This window comes from Rhea americana, unplaced genomic scaffold (genome assembly GCF_003343005.1).
Source record: "Rhea americana isolate MKP2758 unplaced genomic scaffold, rheAme1 scaffold_445, whole genome shotgun sequence".
NCBI classification, from domain to species: Eukaryota; Metazoa; Chordata; class Aves; order Rheiformes; family Rheidae; genus Rhea; species Rhea americana.
This window is the reverse complement of record NW_028186585.1, coordinates 269,231-289,485: the sequence shown is the minus strand read 5'-3', so window position 1 is coordinate 289,485 and position 20,255 is coordinate 269,231. Positions and strand designations below refer to the sequence as shown.

General features: G+C 37.7%; 1 protein-coding gene across 5 annotated transcripts in view; it reads left to right on the top strand.

The window, feature by feature from the left end:
- Positions 1 to 86: 86 nt before the first annotated feature.
- DZANK1 (double zinc ribbon and ankyrin repeat domains 1) overlaps positions 87 to 20,255 on the top strand; it is a 22,736-nt gene continuing 2,567 nt past the window's right edge. For 2 of the 5 annotated variants that reach the window (XM_085315976.1, XM_085315971.1), the window contains exons 1-17: positions 88 to 107; positions 319 to 556; positions 1,163 to 1,287; positions 1,948 to 2,101; positions 3,488 to 3,605; positions 3,980 to 4,076; positions 4,894 to 5,018; positions 5,545 to 5,630; positions 6,261 to 6,378; positions 7,394 to 7,507; positions 8,671 to 8,763; positions 10,705 to 10,827; positions 11,964 to 12,125; positions 12,798 to 13,026; positions 16,530 to 16,633; positions 18,273 to 18,347; positions 19,260 to 19,341. In XM_085315976.1, coding sequence (XP_085172102.1) covers positions 1,179 to 1,287; positions 1,948 to 2,101; positions 3,488 to 3,605; positions 3,980 to 4,076; positions 4,894 to 5,018; positions 5,545 to 5,630; positions 6,261 to 6,378; positions 7,394 to 7,507; positions 8,671 to 8,763; positions 10,705 to 10,827; positions 11,964 to 12,125; positions 12,798 to 13,026; positions 16,530 to 16,633; positions 18,273 to 18,347; positions 19,260 to 19,341 — 1,789 coding nt within the window. In that variant the 5' untranslated portion in view covers positions 88 to 107; positions 319 to 556; positions 1,163 to 1,178. Of the gene's footprint in view, positions 108 to 309; positions 557 to 1,162; positions 1,288 to 1,947; positions 2,102 to 3,487; positions 3,606 to 3,979; positions 4,077 to 4,893; positions 5,019 to 5,544; positions 5,631 to 6,260; positions 6,379 to 7,393; positions 7,508 to 8,670; positions 8,764 to 10,704; positions 10,828 to 11,963; positions 12,126 to 12,797; positions 13,027 to 16,529; positions 16,634 to 18,272; positions 18,348 to 19,259; positions 19,342 to 20,255 lie in introns of those variants that run through there. The other 3 variants (XM_085315975.1, XM_085315973.1, XM_085315972.1) reach the window with 3 other exon arrangements.

Here is a 20,255-nt window from a genome sequence, read left to right as displayed (position 1 = left end):
CACCGGTCGCCGGGCAACGGGACGCGGACCAATGGGCGGCCGCGGCGGGGCGGGGGGCGGGGGGTGAGGGGGGGCGCGGGCGCGCGGCCGGGCTGGCGGCGCCTGTGGTAACAGCGCGGGGAGGGGAGCGGGGCCCAGAGCGGGGCCCCAGAGCGGGGCCCGGAGCGGGGTCGAGCGGAGCGGGGTCGAGCGGAGCGGGCAGGGCTGCGCAGAGAGAGGCGGGGACGTGGCGCCTGGCGGGGGGGGGGGGCGTGGGGCGGGGGGCGCGGCGGGGGCCCGAGCCCGCGGCGCGCTGAGACCTGTCCGCGCTCGTTGCAGCGGCCGTTACCGGCAGTCCGGGGAGGGGGACGGCGGCAGGCAGCGCCTTGGCTGGTCTCGGCGTAGCCCCTGTGAGCGCACGGATCCGTGAACGCCGCCTGTGCTCGGTCACTGCTGTCTGTGCCGCTGGGTTAGTGCTGGAGATGTCTCTGGGGGACTGCGAGGCCCGTTACGAAACCAAATCCTCCTCAGGTGGACTGGTTTTTCTGGCTGTGAAGATCAATTCCCAAGATCCGTAGTATGTCTTTTTGTATTCTAAAATGCAATCGCATCCAAACGTAGTATTTCATTCTTAAATTCAGTGATGTAATAGCTATGATAAATCATGTATGGCACTGCCTTTATAGGTGTATTTTTAACAGGTACAACAGGTGAGGCAAACTTCAGGAATAGCTGCCTTGTTTTAGCCCCTTTCAGGGCATCTTGCATCTCTCTGACATATATTTGGAAGGCCACAACAAAACAAGAGGCTGGTTCTTCCTGCAGAGAAGGTGACACCGTATCTCAATGATGAGGGTCAAGATACTTCACAGTAGTTTTCTCTTGGCATAGTATAAGATATATGATGCTAGAGCTATTTCAGCTAAGTGGAGATCAAACTTAAACAAGGAAGGCCAAACTTCCTTGGCCTTCCTTGAAATAAAAGCAACAGTCCTCATCTCAAGCTCTGTTCATAGTCCTGTAACACAAGAATTAGTCATAAGTTTAATGGAACTATAGAATCTTATTCTTTTTCAGCGTGAGGAATCCAGTTGTCTCTCTTTCAAGAGAAACAACAACAGTTTCTTAGTGTATTCTGTTAAGAAAAATAATTGTCTGCTTTCTCTCTCTCTCTYTTTTAAAGATCTCTACTGAGAAAAATGACAGCGGGTTCTGTCTCAGTTCCTCAGGTCATACCTCTTCGACTCCCCCTTCCAGGGAAGGCTAAACATGAAATAGACACAAATACTCCTATAGAAGTAAAGTCAGGTATAAAAAGMAACTTTGACTTTTTTATAAAACTTTTCTTATATGATCATTTGAAACTCTTAGCTTCTGTATTTTTGTTTACATTCAATGATGATTTTTGTGAGTATCCACTTAAGTAACTCATAAAATTAACCTAGATATTTTGATACTGCAAATATAGTCTCATTTAACTTTATGCATTCAAGAAATATTATTGTCATAATATATGAGTTCATATATGTTAGCAGTTTTAATTGCTTCCAAGGTCAAACTCTTAAGATGTTGTATTTTGCCGTGACTACAAAACTAGTACTTGAAAATATCGCATGCCAGAATCACTCAGAAAGTCTTCCTTACAGTCTTTGAAATTCCGCTTTTCATCATGGAAGAAATTATTTTTTCTGTCTTTAGAACAGACAAGTTGTTGCATTGTTTTCATACAAAACCAGCGTATGGTTACTTCATGGAACAAAATATTGCTTGTGATGATACTATGTTTGGTTAGTCACCAGTTTTTCATGAGACAAACAGTTTTGGTCCTGAACTTTCAGTCATTTATGCAACTGCTTTGTCTTATTTACATGGGAAAAATCAAACATGGTAGTGAGTGTTTCCAAGTGTAAAGCTTATTTTTCACAGCTCTAATACAACTTGGATAATTGTTTTCTCTGTGTCTTTCAGATACACCTGAGGTCACTATTTATTACACTTTRGATGGAAGTAAGCCAGAACTCACTAGGAAACCTGGCTATGGAGAGCATAACACTTTGAAGTATAAGGGACCTATCATGTTACCGGTTGGGAAAATAATGGTCAAGGCATTGGCAGTTACAAAGTARGTATCTTGTTTTATTTGAGTAGCATTGTGGCAAGGACCAGACATCCCGATCATGGCTAGGAACAGTGTTTTTCCAGGCACTCTGTACCTAGTGAATGAGGGGCAGCTCTCGCCCCAGCCAGTTTTCAGTCTGCGATCTTCATGAATTCCTTTCATTGTCTTCACTTTCTCATAACACTTTTTAATCATTAAGTGTTTGTGGAGCTAGATTATCTCTAGAATGTTTTTCTCCTRGGCCTTGGATGAAGGCCGATGATCCATTGAGCCTGTGTGTGAGAGGCTGATAAAATACACGGTAGTTRGAGTTCATTGATTTGAATACAGTCATCAAAAAATGCTTGAGGAATTATTATGGTGCTTTCTGAGGCCTGAAACATCCAGTGATTCAACGGATTTATAGAAGTGGTCTTCTGAGAAATATGCTCAGCTCCTCCTAAACAAACACAGAACACTAGGCCTTACAGCTTAAGTACAATGTAGGACACACAAAGTAAAGTAAAAAATAAAGTAARTAGAAAAAGATTTAGTGCACAGCCATTGACTTTTTCCCAACTAACTTCATGTTTAGACACAGGCTGTTGGGATACGTGTGTTCTCTGTCTATACCCCATTGTATTTTTATGTTGTATTTCCACGGGAGCAGAAACTTCCACTCCAGCTGGGGATCTGGGCTTGCTGCTCCCCCACTACTAGCACCTGCAGGTAGCCTTTGCTTGTGTCTGCATTGCAATGAAACAACATTGTATTTCCTGTGCAGACACATGGAAAAAAATGGCCTCTTTGTATTTTCTGCTGACACTGTCTGAATTAACACTTATTTCCAGTTTCTAATGTTTCTATTGAGACATTTTTAGGTGGGATAAAGATATGCTCTTGAATGACATTTAATCCTAAATGAATCTTTTGAACATTTGCAGGCATTATAATGTTACTGCTATAATTTAATAAATCATAGAGAATGATAGTTGTTACCTGAACTGAATATCATGCTAACTGATATCTGTTTGGGAAAATTAGTGCTTCCATATAGTGTTACGAATGGAAGAAAAGTCTTGTTCTCTATTTCTGTGATGCTGGCAAGCACTAATTACCCTACAAGGCAGACACAGCTTAAGGAGTATCAAGAGTCTCATATGTAAAAACTAGTGAGGAATTAAAATCTGCTTTATTGGTAGCTTCTTAGTGGGTGCATAATTAACTTAGAAGAAGAAGAAACAAAGCAGTAGTTACACACAGTATTGCCTAGGATTGTTATTTACTGAAATAATGACCAACAAGCTTGGAAGTGATGTTCCACCAAAAGAACTGTTTTCATCAGCGATTTACATTTTGCTGCACACCTGTGTATTGCATATATATAACTGTTTGAACCTTGGCTTTCAGGGACTGCAGGGAAAGTGCCATTGTAACAAAGGTGTTTCTGGTAGAATACAAACCACCAAACATCCTCTTCTCTGGTGAAGAGAATGAAAAGAATTTCCTAAAGGATCTCTCCGTACAGGCAAGTTGTAGCAATTGTAACCCTTTATCTGAGTATAAAATGTTGTGTTGTGTTACTTAGAGATTATACTCTGATTACCTATACTGTTTGTATATTGTATTTTCTCTGTTTGTCCATATTTCCTGCTTCAGGCCTTTTCGTGATACTAAAATTTCAAGAGAACATGGCTTTTCTTTTTTCTTGTTTGGTCTTGCATGATCAGTTCAGGTCAGATATTTTTAAAATACGTTTATAATTTAAGCATTTTAAATGTTTGTATTGAAAATAAATACCTTAACCATATACTTCTTGAATCATAACAAGTGAGTGTAGCAAGAGAGGACTGGAGCAAAGACAATTATTTCATTCAGCATACAAATGGAATTATTTTCTAGGAGAGTGAAAATGGAGTGTTTACTACAAAACCAAAGAAGAATGGAGTGAATATGGAAATCAAGCCTGCCTGGAGTGAAGCGCCCCAAAATTTTCAAGGTATGGTATTACATCATTATAGCTGAAATAGATTTCTACCTTAGCTGCACRTAGGTAGTATAAGGTTTTTTCTCTGTTATCACTGGTAGCATATGGGTAAATTCATAACCATCTCAGAGGACATAGCATTCATGGGAAGTTCCAATTTAGATTTCATGATGCTGCAAATACAGAAAGAAATTATTTTCCATACATATCACACTACCTTTTTAAAAGCATTTTAAAATGTCATTCAGTTGTGAGCAACATAACAAGGCCCAGTCTGGTTCCCTTTGTGTCAGAATATCCTATTAAACTGATGGGATTTCAAATTCTTTACAAAGTGCTTTACTGATGTTTGAATGTTGCTTGTAGAAGGATAAACACAAGAAATACACAAAACAGAAATGAAAGCTTGACCCGGATTTTCTCTTTTAATAAGGGGTGTTATTTCATGGTTAGGGCAATGGGACTGTTCAAGAGCAATGAATCATATTAATAGTTACTCATTAATTTACTCTTAGGACCTGGATTTTGTGGGATGTTAGAAGGAAGAAAACCTTAAACTGAGAAAAATACAGGAGTAAGCTATTTCAGAGAGAAATGAGGTTTCTTCTGGCTTATTTTTTTTTTTTTTTTTTTTATAATTCCATGCAATTTATTTTAACCTAGGATCTAGATGTCAAACTTTTTTTTTTTTTTTTTTTTTTTAGAATGGCTAGAAATACATTTAGCCATTGGAATTTAAAACATGAGAATATATGATAGTCATGTTAACCTATATGTTAATCACATGAAATGAATGAGAGTGCAATAATGGGATGAAATACGGTTATAGTTACAGAGTTGGAGACAAAAACTGCTCAAAGGTCTCTGAAAGAACCGCAGCTCCTAACCAGTCATTTGGAAACAACAGAATACAGAGAGGAATCCATCTCAGCACCACCCACAGAGTCATTACAGGTAAGCAAGGAGGTATGGAGGAAGCCTGTAAATGGCTGTTGTCAGAGTTGAGCTCTAAAAAAAATAAAGGTATGAAAATTTGTGAACATTCTCTTTTAATCTGTCAGAAATTAATGCCTCTAGCTATACTGCACTATACAGTATTGATTTAAGCTTGCTGGTAATGACACACTGGAATAGGAGTGCCCAAAGCAGTACACAGTTATCAATAAAGAAAAAAAAACAATGCTTACATTCCTAGCAATTCTTTTCTAATGTGTTATGCAGTTATAATTAACAAATAGTTATTCCTGAAAAGGTCAGTTAGCTGATATTTAAAACTTAAGATTCAGTCATGCTTTCTTGGAAGTAAGTAGCAAGATGCATATTATTTTATTAGGAGGAATCAAGGCGTAGTAGGTATTCCTTAAAATGCTGCAGTTCGATGCAGTTTGTCTCTAATAATATGTCTGCAGTTGATTTTGCTAGCTTTGCATACATTTGCAAACATCAGCTCATTAATGCCAAAGAATTGCCTTTATTTCAGTTTGCTAGTTCTTCTGCAGTGACTAGCCGGAAGAGCTTAGCAAGCTCACAGACAGCAAGAATCCAGAAGGAATCAGATTTCCTCAAGTAAGTGACTTTTTCTTTCAACAYTTTTGTCTGTGGAAAGTAACAAAGCATTTTGCCTTTTACAACCAAGTTGATAATATCATGAAGTTTCACAAAAACAAGGAAAGCAAAGACAGACACTGGCTTATAATAGAAGAGTGTGATCTACTTAAGGCTTTGAAAACTTTAAAATCTCTTACTGATAGTTAAATTTACTTGTGATTGTTCAAAGCCATCATCTATCTCATCATCCTTTTAAAAAAACACTAGTATCTGTAGGATTAGAGAAAAAAAWTTCTTTCCAAATTGTAAAGTGCAGCCTTCATTGTTTGCTAGTCCTGAAAATGTTATGTGGTCTGTCACTGGTACCATATATTGTAACAGCAAGGCCTGATACAGACCTTATGTCAGGAAACATGTTTGCTCATATGGTGAGGAAGAAAGTATGAAATAGAAGCAGCTATTACATTTTACATCTTGCAAGGCTGCTTAGAGCTCAGGGCCTCATGTCATAGGCACTGGGACGTGGCCTGGTAGACCACCATAGCCTAGAAACCGTAACATAGAAATTACTGATCTAAGTCATGTTCCAGTTTGCTCTTTATTATGCAGCAGTATAACACTACTCAGCCAGTTTGCATGTGTTTTTAGATGTACATGCTGTTCTGTACCTCGCCCATCCGACCCCTTTGCTCACTTCTGTCAGGAATGTGGATCTCCTATCCCACCTGTGCCAGTACGTCGCTTCCCAGCCCCTGAAGGAGCACAGGTGAGCAAAAAATCATAAAAATAAACAAATCCTCTTTGGAGAAACTGGCTTCCTCAGCAGATTACCCATTTATTGCCAAGAATGCCAATATTTAGTCATACTTTCATTTGAAAAGTTCTGTTCTGATTGCTTTATTTTGTTCAGTAACCTTAACATTTGAATCACTGTAATTTTTAAGTAATGGCCCCCCATCCTCCCCGCAAAATTAACTGTTGATTGCTTCAAGTGCCATATGTTTTAATTAGGATAACTTTGAAAAAATAAATTATGTCTTACTGATTTGTAGCAGGAAACATCACCAAATTCAGCATGCTCTTCCTGTGACAACCACCACTCATCTTCAAGAACATCATATGCATCTTATTCCAGGGCTAACTAGTGCAGTCCCATGACCTTAGCAGTTAACATAATTCTTACCAAACAGTAATTGCCAATCCTGGTATGTCATAATTGTAGAAGACCCATTTAATGTGCTTGAACATATACATGGGGGCATGTGTGGGCATATGTAAGAGCAGATGCTCATGCTGTTTGGCTGGGTTTATATAGTGATGCCTTTAACTATCTTCTCTAAGTTCTTCCCAAGAGATCATAACCTAGTCTAATGAGTCAGTGGTGTATTTTTTTTTCCTTTATCCTCAGAGGGATATTTTATCTGGGCCAATGCTGTATGTCAAATGGTGATAGAGGAACATTAGGAGGATCATCATTAGGAGGATTTGAACTATATGCACACATACTATTACAACATTTTAAATTACTGAAAACTAACTTAGCACCTTTCTGGCACATTTTTTAGTAGTTAGTAAAGCATCCTCTCTCTGATTGTCTTCCTATTTTTTGACAGTCTCTGATCTTTAAGGGTTGATATCAGCATCTATTGTTGGCARTTGCTGTTTCCAGTGATTTTTTACTGCTGCTGTTGACTTTAACCAGCAAAATATTGAAAATGTCATGATAACCGTAATGATCTCATTACGGTCCTTAATAAGATGTGATGTGACTTTTCCTTCAGATGGCACCATGTCTCGAATGCAGATGTCTGGTGCCAATGAATACACCCACCTGCATTATATGTGAAGCACCAATAGCTCCACAGCTGCAGCCCCAAACCACCATCTGCTTAAAGGTATTTGAGAATAACAACAACAAAGTAACCATTTACCTTCTACATTCATTTCTCCAACAGATGACTTCATTACAAGTATTTTGATCTAGCTTGGGCTTGCCTGACTACATTACTGCAACTTTAAGTGTTAGTAGGATTACAAAATAGCTTGATTAGAWATGATCATTAAAGGTAAAGCATGTAAGGTTGCGCAGGAAGGCATGCTGAAGAGCACRTGATGTAGCACTGGCAAGTCTGACATAAATGCATGCATTTGTGTTCAATATAGAGTAAATTAATTTATCAACATACTTATGGCTTGTGTAGGGCATTACTAAACGTTTTAAGTTTATTAAATATATCCTCATTACCCTGCTTGCCTCATTTGACTGTGAATGCCTAGTATAGATAGGCTGGCAGGACTGGGTCAGTGAGTGCCACGAAGTTAAAGCACGGTCTTCTTCAGTGATTCAAAAACGCTGGTGGTCTTAGCTAGACAAAATTGTCTGATAAATGTAGAGGAACATTTTTGGGAAGAGGAGGATATTGAAAGGAAACTACTGACTGAAGAGTACCAGATAATAAAGGAGACTCATAGTCTGAGGCAAGTATCAGCTTGATGTCGAAAAAGATTATAGACATAGCCCCTAATTTTATGTTTTAGGGCAGCCCTGAGGCAGGTACGAAGGCAAACCTGAACTAGTTGATGCCAGCAGTCAAGACATCGAACCAATCATTCTCAGCCCTGGTAGAAACGTACTCCTTAATAGTGACCCACTGACCACTAAGCTCCTTTAGGGCCTAATAGTGTATTATTACTTCTTTTTTTTCTTTTTTGGATTTCCTTGCAAATATTGGACCATCTGTGGTGTATAATTTCAGTGACTAAGCAAGCTGACAGTAATACATAAAAAGCTCTCAAGGTATTGATACTGGATGAGTGAAATGTACCATAGTTTAAACAAAATTGGCACCAATGGTGGGTTTGTGATGACCAGGAAATGTGGCTTAACTAAAATCTGAAACCTGTAGCACTGACTTGAAAGATCTCTTCTACCTTTCAGCACTGAATAGCCACATCACTTTGTAAGATCAAGACCTTAATGACTGGATGGTTTATCTTACTGTTATTATCAACAGTTTTTAAAATACCATGTGAAATGTATTCTTTCTGTATTTGAAAGGGCAAAGTAATTTGTCGGGCTTGTGGCACTRGAAATCCTCTTCACCATAAACACTGTGTGACCTGTGAAAGCAAACTGCCTGAAACCCAGACGGTAAGGTTTCTTGCGCCAATCGCACTGGGGTTAATCACGTCAAAGCAGAAAATTAACTTCAGTTTTCCAGAGGAAAAATATAATATATCCCTTTGTACCTATGTTGCAAAAGGAGAGAATCCTTCCCCTCCTATATTCTAGCTCAGGATTCTCACTGATCCGCCATCTCATATGTCCAGCTACACATAAAATAAATGTATACTATACCTTCAGGTTTCTCCTGTGGAAGTCAAGATTACAAATGCCATTGTCAAAGTTCAGAAAACAGTCTTGACTGAGTATTGTAGGAAGTGTTCTCTACTGCAATTAAAAATAATCCGAACACAAAGAACTTTAGTATATACATCAGAAGTATCATTCTCATTGATTTCAATTATTTTGTGGAAATAAAATAAATCTTTTATGTTATTTTTGTTATCTCTGTTTACTGCTATCCCTACCAGCATACAGCTACTATGCTTGTATTTGGCAGTGACTCTGTACAGAGGTGAGAAAAATGGCAATGATTGTTCCCCCTAAAACTGCTGGTTTTCAACTCTTGGTTTAGTTTACTGATTGATTCCTTGGAAGAATTATTTTTACCCCTGAAATGTTTTCTATAAAGCCTTGTAATACATTTCATGTCTCCATGTTGTAAAAAATATAGAGATGAGAGAAGAATGATTTGCAAGTTAAAATGTTCTGATTATAATGGCAACTTCCTGAGTTTTAAGGCAGTCAGTAGCTAGCTATATGCAAGGATCTTTTGTATAGTCACTGAGGTGTCATTTGAAAGTGAATTTCAGTAGGAATCTGCACTTACTTACCTAAGATAAACGCATATTTAACTGCTTCACTGAATGTAGATATTAATATGTGACTGTATAAACATAAGCGTATGACTTGAATAGTGAGATCTGCTGTAGCTAAGAGAAAAAGTTAAGAACTTACTGAACTATTATGAAGTTGTTATAAATTTTACTARTAGTGAATAACTAGTGATTAGTGATAATTGATAGTAATTCCTAGTTAGTAATTATAATAGCGTTAGTATTACTATTGATTAAATAGTTTGGATTTAAAACATGTTTAGACTTATGATCTTGTAAATTTTATTTTCCAAATGTGAAATAATGCAAAACCCGCACGACATTGTTCAAATTTTCATCGAGGCTACAGAGGAAAAGATGGCTGTTCAGTGYTTTTCCAGTTTGCTGTTGTGGTACATCATAAAAATTACTCTCCTCAAACTCTGTTCCTTTTTCGTAGTCTTGACTTGCAGAGGAGATAAACTGCATAAGCCCTGAGGCAAAAGCTAACAAAACGTTTTCATACATATTTGTACTAAATAGGATCTATAATCATCCCTCCAGAAGTCTCAACTGAGGAAAATCTCTTTTGCTTACTCATACAGGTTAATTTCAGTAAGGAAAGCTAGCTAATGAATAACCATATGAGCAAAAGAGTTCTGAAATTATGTATGTAGCAAATCAAATATGAAACTGAAAGAAAACTCGTTGTCCGAACCCACTTCCCCTGCCATATTACTACACAGACTTTAAAAAGTACAAAGAAAAATGGCCATTTTGGTTCGGGACTTGAAAATACAAGTTTATCAGTAGAGAAATCCCATCTTAGTTTCCACTGTACTTTTACATGGGGTCATATTAATAAATACTGAAAGAAGGATGACACACACGAAAAGAGCTTTTTTTTCCTCTCATTTCTAATAAAAAAGTAAAGCAATTGAATTTATACCACATTTTACTATGGTTTTGTAATGAAAAAATTACAGGCTAGATCAAAATCAGTCTGCTTATTTGTTGAAAGAATTCTTTTAGATTGAATATTATTTTATGTTAATGTTATTAAAGTACTTTGCTTTCCCATTCCCCTTGCTTAGCTTGCAAACTTTTCTTTATAAGAAGTATTTTCTTCCTAATTCTTCTTTTGTTTTATTAGCCCATGTTTAGAGGAGACACTCCCCAACCTTTCCCCAACCAGCAAGGGAAGACAATTGCCTGCTCAAAATGCGGTCGTGTTAACCACTGCGATACCAGTTTCTGTGACTGGTGTGGAGCCAAGGTATGTGCTATCAGGTTTGGGCTTCTGTTGAAAACTATTTCTGTTTAATTTACTATCAGTGTTTGTGTTGACAAGTCTGTTTTTACTCATCTATGACCTGCAGCATTTCAAACTTTTCCTCACAGAACTCTTGTCAGTTAGTACATGATTTATTATTGTYAATACTTGCTTAGAGCACATAGGATTATATAAAGATAAATTAAAGGCTTAAATGACATCCTGGCCCCACTTCAGTTAATGACTTAAATGTTTAGTGATGTAAATAAATTGCCAAGGGTCAATGAGCATCAGCTCATTGCATCAGCTGAGATCTAGTAAGCATGAACTCTTTGCCAAAGAAACTTATCCATCTAGAGGTTAAAGTATATGCTAACCTAACTCCAGTTGCCCGACATTTACCCTSGGATATGATTGCCTGTGCAGGCAATTATCAGATGTAGATGATGCATGCAGACTTTTTGGCTGAAGGCTTATTAACTTCAGTAAAGACAGCATTTCCTCTATAATTACTGCCCAATATAGCCTTTGCTCTACTGAGTACAATCGATTAAAAAACTTCCTTCTGGAATACCCTTTAAAAGTACAGTGTTTTGGGCTAAAATCACACTCAGAAAGATTTTCTTTTCTCTCTTTTTTTTTTCCCTCCCTGTGAGCTGAGTCTACATAAAATCTGCAACTCTCCCCTATATGTGCACATAACCAATGGGCCTGCAGTGTACCATGAGGACACTGATGGGGTTAGTATTGAATTTTGGTCAAGATTCGTATCAGAGCACCACACTGGTAATAACAGGGGTTTGCCAAAGAAAAAAAATACTTTTTCAAAGTAAAAAAAAAAAAAAGAAAAAAGGAAAGAAAGAAAGAAAGAAAGAAAGAAAGAAAGAAAAAAGGCTGCCAAAACGCTAGATCTCTCTGAAAAATTTTTTGCCTCCATGGCATAGCACTGAGATAACTGAAGTTGTACTATCTTGCATCTGCCAGTGTGTTAGCAACCTGGTGTCCTGGTTAATATTTCTAACCTAATACCTTTAGGTACTGTTCTTTTAGTTCCTTTTAATTCATGACATTGCTTTTATCTCTCTTGAGCTTTGCACCATGTGTTGCTGTAGTGACAAGTGTTTCATTGAACTTTCCAGTTTGGCCCTCTTCCGTGCTACTTTACTTGCTTCAAGTGTGGTACAACCAACCAACCCTATGCTCGATTCTGTGGGTCCTGTGGGGTTTATATAGAGCCACAGGCAAGGGTGGATACTCACAACAGCATGCTTATGTGTGCTGGGGACTCGGTCTCTTCTGAGGTAAGACATATAATATTTCAAAGCAAGGTTTTGACTACATTTAAAAGGTAGACTAGTCCACAGATGGTATAAATTGATGTAACTGCATTAATTTCGATTTTGAGACAATGTTGTGCTCTATAAGCATTCTGTGGGCAAAACAAAGCATATGTTTATTCTGAGAAGTATTTTCTATGGAAATATATTCAGCCTTAGCTGAAGGCCTTAGTCCAACCTCATTCTAAATAGCAAAGTGAGAAACAATCAAACAAACAGCTTTTCAAAGTCTTAGCTCTTTAAGTATGTTTATCTGCTAATACAAGGTATTCTTTCATGCAAATGTAATATTGCCTTGAACACACTATTTTAAGAAAAGAACGTGATACTTAGCAAGGCCAGCATGTGGATGACTCGTTCTACCAAAACATGTGTCAGTTTTAGTTTCTTTATCTTATTTGGTTTCTTCTCATTGGTGTTTTGGTTTCTTGAATATTTGTGATAAGTTGCATCATCTTTTACCTCCTGGTAAATCTGATCAGGAATTGTTAACACCTCTCCCTTCTAGCCTTTTCATTCTTCTACAATTTTTTTTTTTTTTTGGGGGGGGGGGAGGAGGTACTGTCCTGATTAATTTCTGCTTGTAAGTCATTTAATGGTTATAGTTACACTTTTCCTTTCCTGCCTCCCCCACAGGCTAAAGGATTCCAAGCTGAAGCTGCCTGGAAGCCTCTTCCTATTTCCTTGTCCAAATCAAGAGTAGATCTAAATCAAAGAAAAGATAAAGGAACTCAAACCATTGGACTTTTTTACCCATCTAGCAAACTGTTGAAGAAGAAGGAGCTTGAGATGGTTTTGCAAAAAGAAATGCTGGAAAAGATGAGTGATCATAAGCCTCTCCTAACAGCCATCAGTCCTGGAAGGGGTTAGAAAGACTTCTTGATTTTATGTAATCAGGGAGAACTCTTCTTAGTTTCCAAAGTCACAGTGTTTGACTTTGTATTTTCTTGAAAAGATTATTGTCTATGGAATGTGCCATCAATAGGCCATTAATTTTCATCTTTACAAGTCTGTCTCTCCACTAGACACTTGTAAATGCAGAAGTCAGATGACTGATCTCCATCAATGGCTTAAAGAAAGTATACCAGCAATAATCAAAACTAGGGTTTGTGACTCCTGTACAGCTTTACTAGTACTTTGAGCTCAGATTCCACAAGATCAGGGACAGACATCTCCTGTACTTGAATTAGAAACCTCTAAGAAACATCCCCACACCCTGGCCAAGGGAGTGAGATTCAGTTAGTAGTGCTATAGTGCTTGCTGGGAGAATTGTTGAACAAAACTTTCTCTCTGAGGGACACAGGGGATCACTGCTCTTGAAAAATATGATACTTGTCTCCATGAAGAACTTGTCTGGAATAGTGTTGGGGAATAAATGAGGGAAATTTTGGAAGCAAAGCAAATTAAAGTGGGGAAAGAGATTCTTAACAGAATTACAAAAAATAGGGTTGGTGGAAACCTTTCTAGCTGTTGTAGTCCCCATCCTCCAGCCCTCAAAAGTATTAACACATCTACCTCACTCCTGCAGAGTAAGACTGCCCATGCAGACTACTAGAAAAATTTGTTTTGCAGTTGCTGGTTTGGTCAGTGAGTTCTTTGTTTAATCTCTTGTCYGTTTGCTGTCATTAAAAACAAATCACAGTTTGAAGAGACAATTACTTTATTTGATTGACTTTCCTATGTCTAGCTCTTTTCTACAGAGACCTCTCTAGCCACTATCAGAGTTATTTCTCTATTGTGTAGAAAAGGCACTAATGAATGCTAGAATTTCCTGTTTTGACTCTGTATGTACATAGTCAGATGATGCTTTTTTATTTTTAAAATTATTACTAGGATGATCTGTTTTCCTTGTCGCTTGCTCTGAAAGGTGGAGTCCTCCCTTAGAGACATCACTGTAGCAAATAAAACACTTGACTCAGCAAGTCAGGGAGCTTAACCTTAGTTAGAGATAATAAGAGATTGACCCATAACAGAGCTGGGAAAATACTTAACACTGAACACTTCTCTATCTGTGCATCAGTTGTACAGCTCTTGACTTGTGAGAGAGAAATCCTTTTACTGGGAAAGCCTGGGGAGAAATTCTGAGCTGCTTTTGAACTACAGTAGACTTGTTAATTTTTAAGCTAGTTAGCAAAGGCAACTTTGTTGAAAGTCACACTGGTGTAATGCATTCTCCATTAGATCCTCCCAGGGACTGAGGAATATACTTCATTCCATACATGGACAGATGTCTGTTACAGTCCCAAGTGTCCATGTTGCTGYCTGTCCTGGATGCTGAGCTGTATATTGACAAGGCCATATGTTATCACCCAGAAAATTTTTAGTTATATAGGCCAAATATGCCTCTTTCTTGAGTTCAAATAGTGCCAGATATTGGATACTATTTTTAATTTTTTTTTAAAAAAATGCAAGTGACTAAGTAATTTTTATTCTTCTAGACTGTATTAGCCATTAACTAACTTTCTTTGCTTTTATGAAGATTAAAAAAGAAAATTAGAAAAAATATCAGGGAAAATATGAGCAGTACCAAAACACTAATCCTCTGATGCATACTACATTTCTTTTCTGCTATACTTTCAGTCTGTATTGAAGAGCAACCAAGTCTTTTACCAGATAAAATTTACAAAGAAGCATCCCTTTTTCCACTATAGCAAACACTAAATCAGTGTGACCTAGGTGCAACTAGCTAATGACAGCATGAATTCAAGTATGCCATTAATCCTGTCAAAAATCCTTTCAGATGCAATAAAACTTCTAATATGCAAGACTATGTTTCCAGCCATTTGGATTTTTAAACATGAAAGCTAGGACTCAGGGTTAGTTATGAACCATTTTTATTCAAATACTGACTTCTCTGGAGGCCTCATTCTCAAAGTGGCAGTCTAGCTTAGATTTTAAATTACTGTTTTCAACATGTATTTGTTTTTGCGTATGAGAACCTGGCAGGGAACAATTTATGTTGCTCTGGGAATTAACTTTCCTTCTATTTATGTTCCTTTAAAGTTGCCTAACCAATAAGACTTGCTGTTTTAGTTTGTCACAGTTCCTCCCCAGTCTGCCTTGGAAGAGTTTTCCAAGCACAAAATCCCTCGTGTATTTGCCCTCTCTAGTAAAAGTTGGAGAGCAGCACTTTTTTTTCTGGCTTTCTTTTCACTATTATGAGCTTCATTCAAAGTGGAGGTCAGAGCAGCATAAGGTCAGAGCAACTTCACTGTTTAAGTTAAATGAGGTTACCAAGCCTACACAATTTATTTACAACAAAATAAATCATACTCTATACTTCCTGTAAATAGACTCAAAAATAAAATTAGACAGATCCTGAAAACACTCATTTAAGAATGAGAACAACTCCTTTTGGCTTTTTAATTTGATGAAAACAGAACATTGCATTGGAAATCCTGAACCGGAACTACAAAAAGTTATAATGTCTTAATCTGTGTTTTGAATCCTGGAGCATTCAGCCCTGGATGTTCCAGGTCCTATGTCAGCATAAGGGATTACCAAGTCTCTCTCCCAGAGAGTCTGACTGGCAAAGAAGCAGGAAGATGATCAGGGAAATAGCTCCACTGAACAAGCTAAGCAGTCGGTGTTGACAGCAACATATATAGCACTTCCATATAGCATGAATGAGCCCAGAAGACCCCATGGACTCTTCCTAGGAACTAGCAGCTGGCAAATACTTTGAAGTGCTATGTTAGATGTGACACTTGAAGCCTTCTAAGAAGGGCTGTTGTCAGCCACATCATTCAGGAAGTGCATTTCAAGCTGAAGGGTGAGATGGAAGACAGAGCAGGGATGTGAGTTAGTGAGGGAGCATTTGCTCATTAGACCACTTCTGAATCCCAACAACTAGTCGTCAAAGAAAAACTTATGGTTGCTTAAGGTTGTAACGTGCTCTCCTGTGTGTTATTGAAAGGCATTTATTTGGCAAATAATTTACATAGATTAGAATGCCATATATGTTGTGTTACCACATCTGCAGTTTTTAGATTTGACTCATTGTTAACTGTCAGTGACATCAAATCAGCTATAAATAAATTCAGTAAGGCACAATTGCATATTTATTCGTAATGTTGTACTGATTTTTGTCTGGGATAGTTTGAGATTCTCCTTCCCTTAGGTCTAGTTTCAATTGTAGAGGAAAACTGAAGCATGGCTTTGTTGTGAATAGAGGTGGTCTAGGAATTAATTATGACACACGCACATTTAAAGCATAACTTGCTTTTCATTTTCTTCACTAGTTGAATCTTATGGAAAAAAAAATCAATGTTTTGTCTCSGTGAAAATATTTTAATCATTCATCACATATAAGTGGAAAAATATTGATCACAATTTCAGAGAATTTTCTGCTTAACTCCCTCTCATCAGGTTACTGGAGAAAACAGCTGGATCATGTCTGTGCTCACCTTAGAAGTTATGCACAGAACAACCTTGAATTCAGAGCACTGATTGGAGAACCTCGAATGGGAAAGGTAGGAACTTGTGGGTAGTATCTTTCTACATAGTGTGATAGAAAAGAAAAATCTTACAAAAATTATTCTGGCTGCTGAAAAAAAGCTAGGAAAATAAGTGGCTCTCTTTTCTTTAGACTTTGACCTGGGGTTTTGCTTAGTTCCTTTTTTTTTTTTTCTTTCCCTTTTTATTTCATTTTTCTGCTTAGTCTTTTACTGAGGGTTTTTTCCTGCTTTCATTCCTATGGTAGTTTCTATTCTTCTCTCACCTCACAGCTATGAGAGAAATCATAGACATCAGAAAGCCTTTGCTCAGCTGCCTTTACAGTGTTCCACAGCAGGCAATTGAAAGGAAAAAAAGAAAGAGTCTATTGACATGCTCAATTAAATATGCCCTGCTAGAAATGGGATTTAGATGTTTGCCTCTGCTCATAGTTGTAGTACACCAGTAGATAGCAGCAATTCTCTTTGGTCTGTATAGTCCACTCCTACTGCAAAATAACTTTGGAACAGGGTATTTAAGGCAGTTGGCTTTTTGTACTCGAGATGTAGTCTTCATATGTCACCAAAATGCATTAACATAATTAGAAGAGTGATAGTGAAAAAGTGAAAATTGAAGGCGCTCTCTAGGAGTCCTAGAAGATAGGGGTGAAATGACTGTGATCTTTTGGTCCCTACCTTGATGGAGATTCAACTCYGCCTAAACTGATACTGACAGATGTCTGTCTTGAGCTTTTAAAACTCACTTGCCTTGGAGATTTCACRGTTGCGCCAGGCAGTCCATTTCTGCACTCAGTTATCCTTGAAGTTCAGCTGCAGTATCATACTGTTTTCTTTGGCAGGCCTGCTGAGTTAAGGAGTTGCGTCCCCCACACTAATTCCTAAGTGATGCCAGCACAACTGTGGTGCTGTCCTGTGGACTGGATCAGTGACTTACCCATGCTAAAAATAACTCAGGGGGCAGGGGAAGGGCATCAGTGCTAGTACAAGAGAAGGTTGGCAGCAGGTAGCTGGAAGTGGGATGGAGGCAGAAGCTGGGTTGGGAACTGCTTAAGTTGACAATGCTACTGAGAAAAGGTGGGAAGCTTTTTCTCTGTATCTGACCTGAATCTCCTTTGTTACAATTTAAGCTTACTTAGCCTGTCTTGAGGGATATGAAATGCCCATGAAAAAAGCAACTATATTGAATATAAACAACTATAGAAAAAYTCCTGCTGTACATGGGAACCCTGAAGGTCAGAAATCTAATTGGCATTTGGCAAATTTCACTTTTGGGAGGTATGTCACTCCATCAGGTATTTTGCATCTAAATTTTATATCCACTCAAGCCTACTGTCTCCACCAGTACATTCAGAAACTGTAGCACAAGTATAAATATAAAAGATAATCTGCTTGGTGGAGATGAGATATAGGTCCACTGCAACTTATTGTCTTTACTAGAAGATTCAAAAGGATATATGCCTGAAAGATGTTAAATTGTCTAGAGAGACTACTGCTGCTTCTCAGCCTTTTGTTATCCTATTGTCTTGAAACCATTATCCCCAAAAGTAACAGAAATGATTCAAAGTGGATGCTAGCTATCTAGGTTTAGTGCTTCTTTTTGAGTTTTCATGTAGATTAGAAATATAATCAACATTATCAAAATTCTCTTTCCCTCTAGATTACTTCCGCTACAGTTCATGAGGATGACTGCAAAGTCACTATTACATTAAATTGCGCTCTTGCTATTAACAAGGTCAGTTTGGGGGATGAGGCCAATTGTTAGGAAGCTGATCTAAAGCTTTCATTAGATGAGTCAGCATAATACTTGATATCTTTTTTAACTCAGGTCTATAAAAGAAATTTTTTTGTTCAGAGGGTATTAACTCATCACTTCAGTGAAAAGAATCTTCTTCTGTGGGAGCTGGTTGAACAGGAATTTTTATCTGATTAAGACAGACTTCATGGGTTACATTGCTATCTTGCATATCACTAGTTTGCTATTAATATTAACATTCTTCTTTCAACTGAAGTTGTTTAATCATCCTAGCATCACTTAGCTCCTGGTCTTTGGCCCTACTTTTCTTCAGTTTGCATGTTACACTCTTAATGAAATAAGTTTAGTAATTTTGAATAGTTTGGGGATAATTGCCGGAGCTCCTGCTAACAGTATTCAAACACTCAAAATCGCTACCTCCAGCATTACCATGTTCCAAAAAAACCCCATATATTTATTTCCAGTGTTTTTAGAGATGAAAATCCATCATTCTAAAGATCCCAAATTCAGATTTCATCTTTTGTGTAGCATCTTAAAAGCTTACCTTGCCAAACAGTGCCTGAAAAGGTTTATCACTTCATTTGACGAGCAAGGAATTAATCAGATTTCGCAAACAGAATAGATACTTTCATTTGGATAAGAATGATCTCCTAAAAAGAAGGTTATGTCATCTTTTTAATCAAAACAAACGATTTAGGAAAAATCTGCTGCATAATCTTGCTTCAAACCAAAAAGAGCTCAGTTGTAGGTAATCATTTGTTTTCTGCTAATTTGAGACTGATACTAAAAACCTGTGTATTTCTTTCATATATAACACCTCTGTTTTGTGCTTCTGAGATTATTATGACATTACTTGATAATCTGATTAAATGTCTGTATTTGATTCTACAGGATACTCTTGCCAGTAAACCAGTGAAGTTTAGCACTGTGACAGAAGGCAGAGATGGACAGGATGGCAGTCAGGCTAATTTTGGTGATTTTTTTTTTTTTTTTTTTTTTTTTTTTTTTTCTTTATGGTCAGTCATGAACTTAATAGTCAAGAATAGTGCTTGAAAGGTTTAAATTACACACAGGCAGCTATCATACTGGCATATTCTCTGCCTACTTAAGTTCATTTTAAGTCTCAAAATGTGGCTGAATTGAGATTTAAGCAATTTACAGACTGTCAAAAGATCACTAGTATGTTCCACCCCTAGAGGGCAGCTAGCAAGGCCAGTAAACTGCAGCTGCAACTCACTGCAGTGTTTTTAGACCAGTGATAAATCTGACGGTTTGCATATTATTTTCCAATAGGAGCTGTAAATGCCAATATTACCTTTGCTTTTGAGCTATGCTACGGACTTCAGCTTTGTGACATTTGGCAAAAGAAACTTCCAACTCACACTGGTTTCAGTAAAAGTTCAGCAATTGATATCGGCAGCTCTTATTTTAGGCAGCTCCTGTTGGACTCTAATTTTCATCGAATCAACTATTAATCTATRAAATCAGCATTAGAATCCAGAAAGTGTTATGGCATCATCTGACATACTTCGATTAATATGTAATTTTCAGCCACCTTACACTTCTCATCTGAGACTTTGCAAATAGCAGCCATGGCGCTAGGAGCTGGTTTTCTAGAGTATCAATGATTCTAGACACCCTAGTAGTATCAGTCCAAAGTGTCCCCCTGTGCTGCATAATTTGCACTTCAACCCTCCTAAACATTGGTAATTTGTATCTCTTACAAATAATAGACATATATATCTATTCAAGGTCTTCTAGTCTTGGTCATAAGCATTGGGGAAGTAAACAACTTTGAAAAAAATGCAGGGATTTTGGTCAGCACAATCCATGAATCTGAGTCAAAATTGTTGAATAGCAGCAGCCAGTTAAAAAAAAAAAAAAAAA